The sequence below is a fragment of the Kogia breviceps genome, chromosome 2 (genome assembly GCF_026419965.1).
Source record: "Kogia breviceps isolate mKogBre1 chromosome 2, mKogBre1 haplotype 1, whole genome shotgun sequence".
In the NCBI taxonomy this organism is placed as follows: Eukaryota; Metazoa; Chordata; class Mammalia; order Artiodactyla; family Physeteridae; genus Kogia; species Kogia breviceps.
In genome coordinates this window covers 142,977,848-142,996,530 of record NC_081311.1, presented here as the reverse complement: position 1 = coordinate 142,996,530, position 18,683 = coordinate 142,977,848, and the positions used below count along the sequence as shown (strand labels likewise).

The following is an 18,683-nucleotide window of genomic DNA, read 5'->3' as shown; positions in this document are numbered from 1 at the left end:
TGTCTTTAACAAATTCCCTAAGTAATCTCCTATAGATTACTTAAAAATATTTTATTTAGAATGATGTTTCACAGTATAATGTACACTCAGAAAAATGTACAAATCATAGGTGTGTAACTTGATGAATTTTTATAAAACAAACACATAGGAAAAATTACCACCTGGATCAAGAAATAGATATTGCCAGCAGTTCCTCAGTCTCCCTGTACCCAGTCATTAGGCCTCGTAAAGGTAGGCAGTCAGTCACTGTATAGTAGTGTTTCCTGTTGCTTTGAGCTTTATTTAAATGGTATATCTGTCTCTCTATAGATGTAGGTATTATATGTAAGAGAGTGTGTGTGTGTGCCTTCTTTTGTTTAAAATTATGTCTGTGATGCTCCTGTTGCATGTAAGTTGTTAATTTTCATTGTTTTAACATATTCCACTGTATGAATGAATATATGATTTTTCTATTCCAACACTAGTAGACACATGAGTTACTTCCAATTTAGGATGAATTTCTGTACTTTTTGTGTCATGTGTATATGCCTTTCCATTGGAGTGAAATTGCTTCTGTTATAGGGTATACATAGGTTCATCTTTAAAACATACGGTCAAAAGATTTCCAGGGCTTCCCTGGTGGCGCAGTGGTTGAGAGTCCGCCTGTCGATGCAGGAGACACGGGTTTGTGCCCCGGTCCGGGAAGATCCCACGTGCCGCGGAGCGGCTGGGCCCGTGAACCATGGCCGCTGAGCCTGTGCGTCCGGAGCCTGTGCTCCGCAACGGGAGAGGCCACAACAATGAGAGGCCCGCCTAGCACACACACACACACAAAAAGATTTCCCAAGTTGTTATACTGATTTACACACCCACCAGCAGTGTGGGAGAGTTTCACTTGCTCTATTACTTTGCTAACAGGTGGCCTGTTAAAAAGTTTTAGCCATCTTGGTGGATGTGTAGGATATTTCACTATGATTTTAATTTTAATTTTCCTGGTATCTAATAATATTGAGTACCTTTTTATACTTCTGTGAGCCATTTTGATGGGTATTACTTCCCCTTCTCCTGAGCTTTATAAACTAGATTTCTAAGAATATCTGGGTACCATGTAGGACACTAATACAGCATGGTAAAAAATATTTTGCTATTATCTACACTAAGATATAGAGGAAGATACAAACTTGACTGCCTAGTACTGAAGACCTGTGGGGTTTTTTTTTTTTTTTTTTTTTTTGCAGTTAAAGTATCTCAGTAAAGCATGCCCTTGGGTGAACACAGTGCTAAGCTCTCCCCAGGGTTTTTTTTTAAATTATTAATTATTAATTATTTTTAAAAAACCTCTTTATTTGAGTATAACTGTTTTACAATAGTGTGTTAGTTTCTCCTTTACAACAAAGTGAATCAGTTATACATGTACATATGTTTCAATATCTCTTCCCTCTTGCGTCACCCTTCCTTCCACCCTCCCTATCCCACCCCTCTAGGTGGTCACAAAGCACAGAGGTGATCTCCCTGTGCTATGCGGCAGCTTCCCACTAGCTATCTATTTTACATTTGGTAGTGTGTATATGTCCCTGCCACTCTCTCACTTCGTCACAGCCCACCTTTCCCCCTCCCCATATCCTCAAGTCCATGTTCTAGTAGGTCTGTGTTTTATTCCCATCCTACCACTAATCTCTTCATGGTATTTTTTTTCCCTTAGATTCCATATATATGTGTTAGCATACAGTATTTGTTTTTCTCTTTCTGGCTTACTTCACTCTGTATGACAGACTCCAGGTCTATCCACCTCATTACAAATAACTCAGTTTCATTTCTTTTTATGGCTGAGTAATATTCCATTGTATATATGTGCCACATCTTCTTTATCCATTCATCTGTTGATGGACAGTTAGGTTGCTTCCATGTCCTGGCTATCGTAAATAGAGCTGCAATAAACATTTTGGTACATGACTCTTTTTGAATTATGGTTTTCTCAGGGTATATGCCTAGTAGTGGGATTGCGGGGTCGTATGGTAGTTCTATTTGTAGTTTCTTAAGGAACCTCCATACTGTTCTCCATAGTGGCTGTACCAATTTACATTCCCACCAGCAGTGCAAGAGTGTTCCCTTTTCTCCACACCCTCTCCAGCATTTATTGTTTCTAGAGGTTTTGATGATGGCCAATCTGACCGGTGTGAGATGATATCTCATTGTAGTTTTGATTTGCATTTCTCTAATGATTAATGATGTTGAGCATTCTTTCATGTGTTTGTTGGCAATCTGTATATCTTCTTTGGAGAAATGTCTATTTAGTTTGAAGACCTGTTTTTAAGTTTTCTGTATTAAATTGATAATGCAAGTTGGCAAAGAGGAATTATTTAAGATTTACTAGATGGGTAAAATTTATGATTAAGATTCTAAAATACCCCAGATGTGTATGAGCAAGAAAAATCATTGAAAATTGGGTATAACACTTGTTGGGCAAATAATTTATTGTCTTTAATGAGCACTTTGTGGTCCTGTCCATATGAACTCTTTTTATTTTCAATAAGTGATGCTAGAAAATTAAGTATCCATTTGAGATAAAATTAAATTTTTAAAATCTTCTGTGTATGTATTATTTGCAGATAGAAGGAGCATAGAGAAGTAGAGGGCAGAGTTTTCCAGGTAGATTATTACCTAGACTGGAAGTTCCTCCTTAACGAAGGGTTTGTTCATTTAGTCAGATTGTATTTTCTGAGTACTTTTGAGTGAAGCATTTATTATCTAAAGGGATGTATGAGCCAGTAAGTAGAATTAATTCTACCATAAGCATGTATAAGGGAGATGACATTTGAACTAATCTTGAAGGATAAGGAGAGGTTAGTTACATGAAAAAGGAAAAGAGCTAGAAAACAGTCCAGGCAAGAGAGGCACGTACTTAACAGGTGTGACATTGAGAAAGGACATGGGTTCTGACAGTGATGAGAATTTCAGTATTTTAATACTGAAGTTGGAAGAGCAGTTCTGGCCAGATTGAGAAGGTTCTTGAGTACCAAGTTAACAAGTTAGTACTTAATACTGTAGGAAATAGAGAATTAGTGCAGGTAATGAATCAGGAAAGTAATGCCATTAGATTTTGTATTTAGGAAGAAGATTCTGGAAGCTCTGTAGAAGTTGGATTGGCAGAAGAGAGAGATGAGAGGCTGGGAATGGACTGACAGGACTCACCTGAAATTGATGGTTTGAGCAATTAGGTGGCTTATAATTATCAATAAAGGGGTATGCAGGAGAAGGTTTGGTGAGTGGACAAGATGTGTTCAATTTAGACATGTTATGTTCTATGTGCCTTTGTTTTATTGGAATTCAGTAAGAAAGAGAACTAAGTTATAAGTATCCATGGCCATGACACACTCTTTAAAGATATTTTGTAGGTTTCAGTAAGAGAATTAGCATTAGGAGTAGGAATGACCTGTAATATGATTACCCCAAGTCAGGTTGTATTTCATTCTTTTTTTTTTTTTTTTTTTTTTGCGGTACGTGGGCCTCTCACTGTTGTGGCCTCTCCCGTTGCGGAGCACAGGCTCTGGACGCGCAGGCTCAGCGGCCATGGCTCACGGGCCCAGCCGCTCCACGGCATGTGGGATCCTCCCGGACCTGGGCACGAACCCATGTCCCCTGCATCGGCAGGCGGATTCTCAACAACTGCGCCACCAGGGAGGCCCTGTATTTCATTCTTGCCCTCTCTCATTGCTTTATTTGTTCTCTATGATTTCTTTAAATCTTCTCTCTCTAGACTCCTTTATCTGCTCTTAATATTATTCTGTCGTCCTTTTTCCTTGCTGTCTTGTCACAAATAATGTAAGATGAGTAGCTTTAAAAACATCTGACAAAATTCCTCATTTTATGGACTTAAAATTTATCCAACTCTGGATATGTGAAATCCATATGCTGTGTCTTTTATTTAACTTGTAAAAAAGCTAATACTATGCAATATTTGTGCATATATTTAAATGTCTTGTCATAATGATGCAGGTGATTATAAAGGAACAGAGGTCAGTACTCATTTATGTTGTGTGTTTGTATGAATTTTATACATATCTAATTCTTCATCCTTTCACTGAGGAAATAGAAACCATTTCCCCTTAATTTCTAGGCATCAAATTCTCTCTGCCTCTGGGGTCTAGCACAGTTCATGGCACATAGTAGCTAATCACTTATTGAATGAATGAATGTGCCTGTATCTTTTCTTCCCTCATGTAATAGAGGAAGAGGTGGCTGTGCTCCAGCAGTTAAGCCTGTAAGTGCTAGGATCATCATCCCCTCCTGACTTCTTAGGGACTTTATTCTTGTGTTTTCAGTCTCTCCATCTATAGTGGATCTTTCTCATGAACATTTACACACGTTCAAGTCTTCCCTGTCTTCAAACATAGAACAAAACACTTCCTCCCCCAGACTCTCTTTTTTGGTGCCCTTTAGCCTGTAGTGTCATGTTTCTGTCTCCCTCTCAAGCCAGACATTAAAAAAAACATATCTGTACTTGTTATTAAACACTTTTTCACTTCTTGCCCATTTTCTTAGTTTCTTTCTTGATTTTTCTGCAGTATTTGATGTTGACCACTTTTTCTTTCTTTAATGTAGCACATTTTTCTGGGTACACCTTTCCTTCACAGGTTCATCCTCTTCTGCCTGTTCCTTAAATGTCTGCATTCCTCATAGGCTACTTTCTCTTCTCATTCTACTCATAGTCCTTGAATGATCTAACCTACTACTTTGGATGCACTCCATCTGTGTAGATCCAGCTTTTTTACTGTTTTGTCTCACAAGCTGTTCAGACTCCGTGACCAACAGCCTTGAATTCATTAACTGTCCTTCTTTACCTCCACCTGAACCTTCTCCAGCATTTCCTATTGCAGTGAATGGCACCACCATCTACCCTGTTGCCCAGGCCAGAGTGCCCTCTCTTCCCATTTCCCCCCTTGATTCTTAGTTGTAGTTTTTCTGATAAAATAAATTAATTTAAAACTGTTTGAGGCATTTTTCTTGGTTGTACATTATAGTTTGCATTAGTATAAATTCAAGAGCTATTAGGGCACATTTGATTTTTTTAGGCTATTTTTGGCTCCAATTATTAGTGACTGGTATAAATCTAAAATAAATTTCCATTAAGATTTTTAGTTTACATAAATCAAAATAAAAATGTGTAGGAATTTATGTTTTATCAAAGATGATTATATTCAGTGTTTGTTCTAAATCATGTATTGTGTGGGTTTTTTTGTTTTCATTTTTATTTATTTTTTAAATTGGGGAATAGTTGCTTTACAATGTTGTGTTAGTTTCTGCTGTACAATGAAGTGAATCAGCTATATGTATACATATATCCCCTCCCTCTTGGACCTCCCCGCCCCAATCCTGCCCATCTAGGTCACCACAGAGCACCGAGCTGAGCTCCCTGCTCTATACAGCGGTTCCCACTAGCTATCTGTTTTACACATGGTAATGTGTATGTATATGTCAGTCCCGATCTCCCAGTTCATCCCACTCTCCCTTACCACTCACCCACCGTGTCCACACATTCGTTCTCTATGTCAGTGTCTCTATTCCTGCCCTGCAAATAGGTTCATCTGTACCATTTTTCTAGATTCCACATATATGTGTTAATATACAGTATTTGTTTTTCTCTCTCTGACTTACTTCACTCTGTATGACAGACTCTAGGTCCATCCACGCCTCTACAAATGACACTCTGTATGACAGACTCCAGGTCTATCCACCTCATTACAAATAACTCAGTTTCATTTCTTTTTATGGCTGAGTAATATTCCATTGTAGATATGTGCCGCATCTTCTTTATCCATTTGTCTGTCGATGGGCATTTAGGTTGCTTCCATATCCTGACTATTGTAAATAGTGCTGCAGTGAACATTGGGGTGCATGTGTCTTTTTGAATTATGGTTTTCTCTGGGTATATGCCCAATAGTGGGATTCCTGGGTCATATGGTAGTTCTATTTTTAGTTTTTTTAAGGAACCTCCATACTGTTCTCCATAGTGCTGTATCAGTTTACATTCTCACCAAACAGTGCAAGAGAGTTCCCTTTTCTCCACACCCTCTCCAGCATTTATCCTTTGTAGATTTTTTGATGATGGCCATTCTGACCAGTTTTGATCTGCATTTCCCTAATAATTAGTGATGTTGAACATCTTTTCTTGTGCCTCTTGGCCATCTGTATGTCTTCTTTGGAGAAATGTCTTTTTAAGTTTTCTGCCCATTTTTTGATTGGGTTGTTTGTTTTTTTGATATTGAGCTGCATGAGCTGTTTGTATATTGTGGAGACTAATCCCTTGTCAGTTGCTTCATTTGCAAAACATTTTCTCCCATTCTGAGGGGTGTCTTTTCGTCTTGTTTATGGTTTTCTTTGCTGTGCAAAAAAGCTTTTAAGTTTCATTAGGTCCCATTTGTTTATTTCTGTTTTTATTTTCAGTACTCTCAGAGGTGGGCCAAAGAAGATCTTGCTGTGATTTATGTCAAAGAATGTTTTTCCTGTTTTCCTCCAAGAGTTTTATAGTGTCTAGTCTTATATTTAGGTCTTTAATCCATTTTGAGTTTATTTTTGTCTATGGTGTTAGGGCGTGTTCTAATTTCATTCTTTTACATGTAGCTGTCCAGTTTTCCCAGTGCCACTTATTGAAGAGAGTTTCTTTTCTCCATTGTATATTCTTGCCTTGTCATAGATGAGTTGACCGTAGGTGTGTGGGTTTATCTCTGGGCTTTCTATCTTGTTCCATTGATCTATATTTCTGTTTCTATGCCGGTACCATGCTGTCTTGATTACTGTACCTTTGTAGTATAGTCTGAAGTCAGGGAGCCTGATTCCTCCAGCTCCGTTTTTCTTTCTCAATATTGTTTTGGCTATTCAGGGTCTTGTGTTGCCATACAAATTGTAAAAATATGGAATGCTTCATGAATTTGTGTGTCATCCTTGCACAGGGGCCATGCTAATTTTCTCTCTATCCTTCCAATTTTAGTATATGTGCTGCCAAAGCTAGCACTCATGTATTGTTTTCTTTCTTTCTTTTTTTTTTTTTTTAGTTTCCCGAGTTGAAAAAAACCTCTTAGTTTCACATAGGAAATGATGTTATATCATTATCGGTATAAAGAAAAATGTTTGGCTATGCTGACAGAATGATGTAACTTCCTGCCATATCCACTCTTCCTCACCATTGCATGCTCATTTTGTTTCCCAGTCTGGTTTATAATAAAACTCATTGAAAATAGAAACTCTCTCATACTTATGCACCTCCTTCCACAATGATATTGTGGTTGTGTCCATTAGAGATTTTTAGTAAGGATTGACTTTAAAACTTAAGTTTATGAGTAATAATTTCATTGTACCTACAGATAGGCATAATTTCATTCCCATAGGACCTACATTTTGCATTCCCATAGGACCTACAAATATGTGTAATTGATACAGGCTGTAAAAAAGAGGTTTAAGGCATTAGAATTTGTTCTATTCTGAGTTGACCGTTGACTATTCGAACAATTATAACTGAAGTTTCAGGTTGTTTTATGACTCAGCTTGCTCAATTGGCTTTCTTAATGAATTTTAAAAAACAAGCTCTCGGGCTTCCCTGGTGGCACAGTGGTTGAGAATCCGCCTGCCGATGCAGGAAACACGGGTTCGTGCCCTGGCCCGGGAAGATCCCACATGCCGCGGAGCAACTAAGCCCGTGAGCCATGGCCGCTAGGCTTGCGCGGCCGGAGCCTGTGCTCCGCAACGGGAGAGGCCACAACAGTGAGAGGCCCGCATACCGCAAAAAAAAAAAAAAAAAAAAAAACAAGCTCTCATGGTGGCTTTATTCTCTTTTGGGCTTAATCTCTGATATTTAGAATAAAATAGATTGTTTTAAAAGAATAATCCACAACAAGGAGCAATGATTATGCTCCACAAACAGATGATTTTTTACTTTTACATAGTATTTATTCATTTTACCTTAGAGAGGCTCAGATCTCATGCTATCTTTTTGGGCCAGTGGGCTGCTTCTCATCTGTATTTGTTTTCTTCTTTAGATATTAGGATCAAGGAAGAAGAACCTGATCCTGAAGAGTGGCAGCTCAGTGGTGATTCTACATTGAATACCAATGATCTAACACACTTAAGAGTACAGGTGGTAGATGAAGAAGGGGACCAACAACATCAAGAAGGAAAAAGACTTCGAAGGGTAGCTTGCACCTGTCCCAACTGTAAAGAAGGTGGTGGGAGGTATGCACACATGAAACATACTTTTCTTTTTAGACTGTTAATATCATCACCCTAATTTTTGAAATGCTGCATGCCATGTCACTTAACTAAGGGAAATTATTCATTACATGATCATGTTGTGTATTTGTCTGTATGAGTGTGGCAGAAAAAGAGAACAAAATATGTGAAATCAAATTTTCAGTTCTAAATGCCTTTTTTAAAAATACTAAAATTAGTTTACTTAAAAAAAAAAAAGTATAGTAAGATGCCATTTAACAGGCCCATATTGGATATTAGTCTGTTTGCAAACCAGCAATGGATTTGCCTAAATACTGATTAAAAAGTTGATTCTTCTGTGCAGTAGAAACTAATACAACATTGTAAAGCAACTATACTCCAATAAAAATAAATTTTAAAAAAAGTTGATTCTTAGCTTGAGAATAGCAGTTATATAATATATAAATATAAATATAAAATAAGTTCAGAAATAAAGCATAAGTTTTTCCATTTTCAACAGAAATGAATAATAAGCCTTAATGATGGAATTTTTTAAAAAGTGTAACTGTAATATTTCCATTCAGTGTTTTAAAAAATAAACATTAAGAAATAACACGACAGGAGTAAACTCAAAACAGATCAGTAATTATATTAGATGTGGATGGATTAAGGTTAATAATTGAGAGATTAACTCTCAGATCATATTTAAAAGACAAAGTCCAGCCTTATATTGATTATAAGGAACATCTCAAAATTGGTGCAGGAATGTTGAAAATAAAGGGATGGAAAAGATTTATTAGGCAAATGTTAACAAAAAGGAAACTTGGACATGGTAAGATTAAGGTGAAAATATCAAATGGATAGATAGGGATATTATTTCTTAATAATATGAAGTTTTCACCAAGAAGAGTTAATAGCCATGGTACCTTTTCCCCACAACTTTGAAATATATAGAGCAAAAACTGATAGAACTCTAAAGACATTATAACCATATCCTCTAGTCATAGTGAAAGACCTTAATATACCTCTCTCAGAAATGAACTTTTTTTTTTTTTTTTTTTTTTTTTTTTTGTGGTGTGCGGGCCTCTCACTGTTGTGGCCTCTCCTGTTGCAGAGCACAGGTGCTCCGGACGCGCAGGCTCAGCGACCATGGCTCACGGGCCTAGCTGCTCCGCGGCATGTGGGATCCCCCCTGACTGGGGCACGAACCCGCATCCCCTGCATCAGCAGGCGGACTCCCAACCACTGTGCCACGAGGGAAGCCCTGAAATGAACTATTTAAATAGACCAGGAAAAAAAAAACCCAACCCTGTTAATACAGTTAATGAACTTGATCTAATAGAGCCTCTCTGCCTTTGAGTTGATTTGTGCATTGGCCAGCCCATTCACAATGATAGTAATGACTAGTAACTGTTAATACTGAGAGCTTACCGTGTTCTAGATGGTCTTACAAGTGAGGCATGGAGAGGTTGAATGATTCTTTACAGCATACACAGCTGGGATTTGGACCCAGTTTCTTACCAAGGCCTTAACCACTGTACTGCTTCCCAGGTGAATTTGCTTCTTCTGCATCTGATCCTTAGGCATTTGTATTTCCTACTGGTAATTATTCACTTGTTTGAAGTTTTACTTATTCTTTGAAATGTTTTGGTCAATTTAAATAAGTTAGTGTGGAATTCTGGTTAAACAACTTTTCTGAAATTTACTCTCATTTTTATGGGCACTTTCAAGATAAATTGTTCATGAAAGTCAAATCTAACTGAGGGTCAAGGCCTTCCCTGTGTTTTGCTTATTCTTTTCTTTAAATAGAAAATCTTTTAAAATTATTTTTATTAAATTAATACATGCTCATAAAAATTCAGAAATATAGAGGAGTTTTAAAAGAATACCAAACTTCTACCCTACTTCAAGATGACTATTGTAACATTTTTGTATATATCCTTCCAGACTTTACTCTCACTGTTTTACGTGTCTGTTTTTCTTTTGAAAATTTTGGTGATCATATTTCCAAGTGTACATAGAGTTTATATTAATTTTTTATGACTTTATAGTATTCTATTGTATGGATGTGTAAGAATTTAACAACTTTTTTGGGAGTTTATTGTTGAAATTCTAATTCTTACACATATATCTTTGCACATCTGATTATTTCATCAGTATAAGTTGGCAGTGGTGGAATTGTTTTTTATCAAAGGGAATTGTCTGCTAGAAAAGTTGTATCAATTTATACTCCATCAGTGGTGTATGAGAGTATCTGTTTTCCCACACCCTTGCCAACAATGGATTTTATAATTTTTAAAAACCTTTTAAAGTCTGAGAGATGAAAAGTAATACTTCACTATTGTTTTATTCAGTATATTTTTTTACTTTATTAGATTGAACATTTTTTGTTGTGTTATTTTACCATTTCAGAATTTCTTTTGTGAATTATTTCTTTGTCTTGTGAATCTGTTAATTTGTCTGTCATATGTGCACATATTTTTTTCCAGTTTTACATTGTCTTTCAACTTTGTTAGTGGTTTGCAAAATGCATTTATTTACCCAAGTAAAGTTCTCATTTAAAGTTTGCAAAACTATTTTTAAGCACAAAATTTTTAGTTGAGATGCATTATTATCATGCTATTAAAAGTCTTCCTTAAACTGAGGATTATAAAAATACTCATATTTTTCCAGAACTTTTATGAGTTCATTTTTTAATAACTTATTCTAACAATTAAAATTGAAGTTAAGAAAAAATATTGTTTCTTAGAGCTCATTTGAACAAAATTCAACTAATATTCATGATAGGCACAATTGTATCATTGACAGTTGATGCATCTAATTAATAGAAGCATAGCATATAGTAAATCCTGTTCTGCAAAGGTGAGGTAGGTGGCACTTTAAACATTTTAGAATATTAGCCTTTCTTTCGGCAACAGTATTCTTTTAAAAAAATAATAGTATGTATAAAGTGGCATCTTCAGAGAACTAAGTTTTATTTTTTTTACCTTTTTGAGCAAGGTGTAAAATATAATTAAATATTTAAAAACTATTCATTTGGGCATTTAACCAATATTTATTAAGCAGAACCAGACTTCAGAAACTTTATACTCTAGTAGAAGAGACAATTTTATAAAGTAAAATAAATTCTAAAGGCGTTATTGTTATATAGGTTTTGTGTGGTTTAGACAACCTCAGTCCATTTTAAAAAAAAGTAATTTGTAAAATCTGTTTTCTTCCCTGTTAGCCTTTCAGTTTGTGTTCCGTTTCTCCTGTCCCAAGCAAAAGACTCAATTTACTTAACTTTTCTTAATCCCTCTACTCAGAATTTAGCTTTATTTATTGTGTCACTCTTGTCTTTGCATTATTAAAATTTTGGGAGCAAGTTTAAGCAGTCAAGAAAATGAACTTAAAATTGTTAGTTTTTTAAGATCATATAATAGGTATTAATGCTGTAACTATATAAATCAAGAGGAAAACTTACAGTAATCTTTTACTACTTGAAGTTTGTTGATAAATTCACTAAAGTTCTCTTCCTTCACATCACATGCCATAAATCCATATCTGGCATATCTAGATCTAATTGTGAGTAAAAAAATTTTTTTTAAATAAAAACTTGGACCTCGGTATTGGACTTTTTCCCTTATATTGTATATTTTTGTGTGCCCCGTCTCCATGTTTTTTTCTTAGTTGCCTGTCCCATTTTCAGACAAGTATGTCTTGTTTCCTTATAATTCAATTGATGAAAACATCTTTGCCTGGATTTTTGGTTCTTTGGGAACTCATATTTGTTGCTGTAATTTGTTATAGTCTTGTGCTTTGTTTGTGCCCTCACAGCTAAATTTTGCTAAGTTACTAAAATAGCACTTTCGAATTTATAAAAGCACATTGATTCACCTGAGTGGTAGGATTAGAAGAGAGGCAAGAAGTTATGAGTGTAGAGTGAACTGAATTGGGTTCTCTGTGAAATTGCTATGGTGAACACAATATGTAAAATCAGTTTGTACACCAATAGCCACAGACATTGCTCTTTTTCTTAGGGCCATTTAAGAATAAAACATTTAAAAAGCTAAATTAAATGGAAATATTATTGCCTTTGGTTAAGACTTTGGCATTGCAGGTGAGCCAGCAAAACCTGTTTCACTCAACTCAGCTCTTTGAAGAGAGTTGTAGAAATTGGGGGTGGACTGGAGCAGAAACTAGAATTGTGTTAGATTATGACATCCTTGCCCTTGAGACAACAGCATGACTCCTCCTTGTCTTTACTTATGCTATTCCTCTGCCTGGAATGCCTTCCCTCCTTTCTATCTAAATCCTACCCACCTCCTCCACGAAGTCTTCTCTAACTACTGGAGCCCACATTGATGTCTCCCTGTTCAGAACACCTATGGCATCTAACAGCCAGCACTGCACCGTTTAGCACTGTTTGTCCTATGGCAATTTCACATGCTACTGAGTGTGAGTACATTAAAATATAAATGTGGGGAAATATGCATTTTCCAGTAAAATTTGAAAAACGATAGGTATATTATATACAGGAGGATTTGCAGGCTTACGGAAGGTTTATAGGCTATACCTAGACTATGAGATTGTGGGAGGAGGGGAAGTTGGGGGGGTCTTAAATGTACCTTTTTGTAATCTCAGAGAAACTGCAAAGTTTATATAATATGATTTTGACAGTTGATGAGTCTAAAATGTCATGTTTTTTTATAAACTCATTTGTTTTTATTCAGTAACTAGGCTTTTTCTTTTTTTTTTTGAGGTTGAGTAATAACATTTTCTATAGTGTTTAATATGATTTGAATATCAGTTCTGGAATCAAAAAAGTTTTCTTCTTGCTTAGGCTAAGATACCTGTGTTCACCCGTCTAATAAGCACATATCTTCTAAACCCTGTTCTTGGTATCAAATACTGAAATGTAACAGATGTCAAGTTTTGCAATGTGGAGAAACTGCATTTTATTATCTCTCTTTGGGTATCTTTGCATGGTTAATAGGGAATTTTAACTGTAAAGATAATTTTAATTTATTTCATGTAGTTCTAGGGATCTAAGACAATAGTCCTGTCTAGATTTTTTTCTCTGATTTTCTCCAAGTCAGTGTATATTCAGGGTGCGGCCATACAAATATGTGAATAAATAATGCTTATATCATCTTAATTTAAAGTCTTCTTAAGGTGTCTTAATTGTACCTAGGATTAGTTATGCATTTATTGTTGGTTTATTTACTTTTTAAATTAGCTGACATCGTGACTTTGAATAGACCATTTAGTTTCCGGTACCACTAATTTAATTGGATCGGGCCTGTGCATAGAATTTGGGAATGGTTCTGACCGAATAATAAATGGTTCTGGCCGAATAATAAATAACTTTACTATATACTCTTTATGTATGAAATGTTCTTTTAAATTATATATTTCTTGAGCATATTTACATTTGGACAACACTCACATTAGTTGTGGAGTAAAATGAATATGTAAAACTTATTAATTTTTCTATAAATTGATTTTAAATGGTCTTTGTTTCTGATTGACCTCGCTGTGATAATGTCTTCTGTTTGAAATTCAACATGGGGAGTATGATATGAGTGATAATGTCCATTTGAATATTTTCATATAAGTATATATTATTCTGTGTGTTTTTTAGAGGTACCAATCTTGGGAAAAAGAAGCAACACATTTGTCATATACCAGGATGTGGTAAAGTCTATGGGAAGACCTCACATCTGAGAGCTCATCTGCGTTGGCATTCTGGGGAGCGCCCTTTTATTTGTAACTGGATGTTCTGTGGTAAAAGATTTACTCGAAGTGATGAATTACAGAGGCACAGAAGAACACATACAGGTTACTAATATTTACTTTTAACAGACAAAAATTAATTGTAAGGCTACATATTACCTTGAATTTTTTTTAAGCATACCTTACTGAACTGAATCTTTTAAAGTATGACCAATTACATCAAATTTCCATCTTCAGTAACACCAATTTAAAAACACTAATTCCAAACAAGCCAGTATGGCTTATCTTATAAAATAATGTTTTATTTTATGCAGACTTTGGTTAGCTTTTATTTTCATATTATTCAGTGTCTTAAGCCACATTTATCTCATCATTTTAAATTATGTTAATGTTTTAAATTAGTTGTGTGCTTTTACTCTTGATCATTATCTTCTTCCTCCTCCTTAACACTGTAATAAAGAATAATTCCTTTTCCTCTGATAAATTCAGGCATTTCACCCTTTCTCTTATTTTAATATGTGTGAGGTAAGCAAAAGATATTTTGCTGAGGAATAACCAAGGCATTGTTGATGTGAAGACTCTTTCATTTAATTGTTTTAACACATAGTGTTGTGTGGTTGTTACATGAAATGGACCTAGGAATGACCCAAATTCTACCTTAATATAACATATACAGATAGTTTTCTTCTATTGCCATGTAATGATCAAGGTGTTCATCAGTCTATGCTCAATACTGAAGAATTGAAAAATATATAATGCATTTACAAAGTTTAGAGAGCTTAGAAGAAAGAACTATGGTGAAACGGTGGACGATACGGATTTTGAAGTCTCTTAGATCTAAATATATAAAATAACCCATGAAGTATGTAGTATTATGTTACATGCTCTACTCGTTTTAATTTGTCTCATCAGGTAGGTAGACATATGAGCTTAACTTGTTTGAAACTGCAATGGACAATATAAGAAAGTAGATAAAAGTGTGTTTGGAGGCAGAGATCATTATTGCTGGGATAGTAAGGCATTTTTGAGCATTGGGCTGGGGTAGACGTTAAGATGGCCCTATAATAGAATTTTCCTCAGTGGAATTTGATTAGCAGGATATAAAAAGAAATAATGTGAAAGGGAAAAAAGCTATGATCAAATAAGTGTACGAAACACTGTGTTAAAGAGGGTTACTATACAAGTACCTTCAAGGAATGCCTCTTAGGACCTTTAATAGAATGCTAATGAGCACTGTACATCTCCAGGTCGGGGGAGGTAGTGGCAACCTCTCATTGTGCCATTTTGCCATGGAGTATGTCTCAGGACTAATGTTCCAAGAGAAGCTTTGGGAAATACCTTCCCAGAAGAATAGAATAGTATATGAATAGAAGAAGTGAGAGATGATTTGTCACGAGTGAAGATGAGATTTTATTTAACACATTTCTGTTACGTAGGATTGAACCACGTTATAGAAGTCATTGGAAGTTAGGTAATGGAGAGTCTAAACTGTTTAGTTATCTGCAGGTTACTTTTGCATTCCCATACCACTTAGTACAGTGGTGAAGTTTTGTACTGTAATAAAATTTGGTATTTAAGGAAGGTTTGTCTGGCATTGATTTGTTGGATTGGAAAGGGAGAGATTAGCGTGCCATTGTAATATAGTTCAGGCATGAGGTCTGATGAGGACCTACTGAGAGGAGAGGTGCTGGAACAAGAGATAGGTAAGAAAGACATTTTGAAGAAAATAAGAAAATACTGGATTTGTTTATTGATTGAGTCCTCCCTAGATTCCTTGTAGGTTGGCCTCTTTTGCCTTCTAATTGTCTTACATAGTAGGTCTTCAACATAATACAAGTTCTGTCTGTCTTTTGTGTTTAAAAAAAGTATTTTATTTATGCTGGGAAAAAAATTTAGGCATCATAGAGTCTTATTAACTTTTAACATCATGATGTATTAGGCTTGCTCTTGATTATTCCAGCTGAAATAAGGTCAGCTGGCCATCTCCATTATTCTTGGGACTACTCAGTCTTTATTAGACTTCAAGCTTGTGTTTTGGCTTTAATCTAGAAGTACTCTGTATAGTTACTTGAATTCACATTTAAGAGTTGAAGGTTTAGTATCAGGGATCTGACATGTTAATAATACCTTAAATATAGCTTAAAACTGTATTTTTCTTTAGAGAAGTATGCTACAGATAGTCATTTTTAAGCTGGTATCTTGTAACAGATGTTTCAAAACTATTAGCATAGTTGAGGTACTAAATTTTTATCTGAATATCAGTGTATAATTTAATAATTTTGAAGATTGCTTTTCATCCAGAAATAAAGGTGACAGATTTATTTTGAGGAAAAATATTCTATGAGAGAAATCTTGCAGGGACAGCTCATGAAGCTAATATAGTTCTAATTGAACTCTGCTCCCTGTCCCTAACTGTCAGTGTTGGCATATTTTCTTTCTCAGGGAATGATGAGTCATTAATGTTAAATTTAAAAGACTAAGTAACTTAATTTCTTCAACAGGTGAGAAGAAATTTGTTTGTCCAGAATGTTCAAAACGCTTTATGAGAAGTGATCACCTTGCCAAACATATTAAAACACATCAGAATAAAAAAGGTATTCACTCTAGCAGTACAGTGCTGGCATCTGTGGAAGCTGCACGAGATGATACTTTGATTACTGCAGGAGGAACAACACTTATCCTTGCAAATATTCAACAAGGTTCTGTTTCAGGGATAGGAACTGTTAATACTTCCACCACCAGCAATCAAGATATCCTTACCAACACTGAAATACCTTTACAGCTTGTCACAGTTTCTGGAAATGAGACAATGGAGTAAATATTACACAAATACTTATTCATTGTGGTTATTTTTATACAGTAGTGAGAAGAACATTGTTCCTAAGTTCTTAGATATCTTTTTATTGATGTGCAAAAATTTTTGGATTGACAGTAACTTGGTTATACATGACACTGAAATGCCTTACTTTGTATGATATTCCATAGTATATTAAAAATGGTAAAATTGCATGGGTTTTGTAGGTACTTTTGGAATCTAGAAGAAATGAAATTTTACCAAGTTATATAAAGAGAAAATTGAATTTAACAATGCGAATGGTAGTCTAACCAAATGCATCAATCCTGTGTGGTTTAGTGTAAAAATGAGAACATGTTGGTATTTATCTATTGTAAGATAAAAAAAAAGTTGGTGGGTGAAAGAAATCATGTTATGATAAAAAAAATTTTTGTAATTTTCTTGATGACTGGAATTTTTATTATGCATAACTGACAAATCAAGTTTCCAAGCAAATGTTACATAGTGTAGGCTTTACTTAGCTTATCAATTTGTCATTTTGAAGCTAATTATTTTAATTAGGTTAACTATGTACAATATTTTAAGCATTACTCTTGTAAGATTTTGAAAACTACATTTTAACATGGAACTCTAGGGATAGTCACCTTTTAAATCCTGTTGAAAAGCCATGTTTAAGATTTAATTTGCCAAAATAATGTCTTGTTAATATTCTTTCAATAACGAAGTTGGGCAATATAACCAATGTTTAAAAAAGTTTAAAATGTATAGCTTGAGGCATTTGGGTGGTAAGAAAATGTTATAGTGAATTATCCCTTTTCTTGAGTATTGGAGGACCAAAAAAAATAAGGTGTTATTGCGTCTTAGCAGTGATTTTTTTTGTTTTGTTTTGTTTTGTTTTTTTTTGAATCCAATCTTGTTTCCAAAAACCACATGTCTGCCAGGGCCTTAAAAGCCATCATGTAAATTACCAGTAAAGTATAACATATGCAAACATAACAAAATCACTTCCATAGTGACGATACTCCAACCATATGGATATTAGTCATAGAGAACTAGAGGTTTTATGATATTTTTTTAAGTCTTTTTTGTTTGTTTGTTTTGTTTTTGGTCTAGGTAGTCAGTCTGCACTTAAATATCAGTCATTTTCCTTTTTTGCTTTTTCCCTTAAAATTTATATGTATCCAGTACATTTAATTGAGAAATGTATGTTTTTTATTATGCTGTATTTTCTTTTTATTTTTTAATTATTGTTTATATTTTCAATTATTAAAAAATGTACAAAATAAAATTCATTGCTGGTCTTGTAAGAGCTATACAGTTTTCCAAAATGTATACCTATAACTGCAGCAGTTCACTTATTTCAGAAATTTGGGATTCTGTTCATTTGTTATTCTTAAGACCACCTCAAATTTAAAGGCTACCTTATTGTACGTTTAAAGTGTATTATAACAGTGTGGTAGTTAATAAAACACTATTTTTTTTTCTTTTGAGTTTGTTGTATTCCTATGCATTTGAAATAATTGCAGTAATATGGGATAAGAAAATCAATGTGGTTTATTTTTCTTAGCATTTTATTTGCAGATTCTTGATTTCAGATGCTGAGATTATTGTAAACAGGTATATTAAAAAGGGAAGAGTAGGGGCTCTAGCAGATTACTATTTTTTTCGCCTAAAAAGGAACTTATTAAATAGAACTTTTGGAAAAGATCTTTTAGCCCACATTGATTCATTAGAATTTTATCAATCCATTTTGCAAACCTTGTTTTTCCTTTGTTTGTTTCCCCTGTTAAAGCAATGCAGGATATTTTGATTTATCAAGAACTTGAGTTTACATGAAGATTCTTGAAAATGATAAGCATAAGATATGCTTTGGTAACCATGGCAAGAGTTATTTGAAAGGGTTATGTTTTTGAATTTATATATGTCTAATCATAAAGGCAGGGTAAGAGGGAAGGAAAAATTAACAGGATATTAATATGACTATTTTAGATAT

General features: G+C 34.7%; 1 protein-coding gene and 1 non-coding gene across 2 annotated transcripts in view; one reads left to right on the top strand and one right to left on the bottom strand.

The window, feature by feature from the left end:
• SP3 (Sp3 transcription factor) overlaps window positions 1-18,180 on the top strand; it is a 63,743-nt gene extending 45,563 nt beyond the window's left edge. The window contains exons 5-7 of the mRNA XM_059054540.2: window positions 8,013-8,205; window positions 13,805-14,001; window positions 16,398-18,180. Coding sequence (XP_058910523.1) covers window positions 8,013-8,205; window positions 13,805-14,001; window positions 16,398-16,714 — 707 coding nt within the window. The 3' untranslated portion in view covers window positions 16,715-18,180. The remainder of the gene's footprint in view (window positions 1-8,012; window positions 8,206-13,804; window positions 14,002-16,397) is intronic.
• LOC131751773 (U6 spliceosomal RNA) lies at window positions 6,885-6,991 on the bottom strand. Its single transcript, XR_009334330.1, has one exon. It is a non-coding gene; the product is annotated as a U6 spliceosomal RNA (small nuclear RNA).
• Window positions 18,181-18,683: the final 503 nt, after the last annotated feature.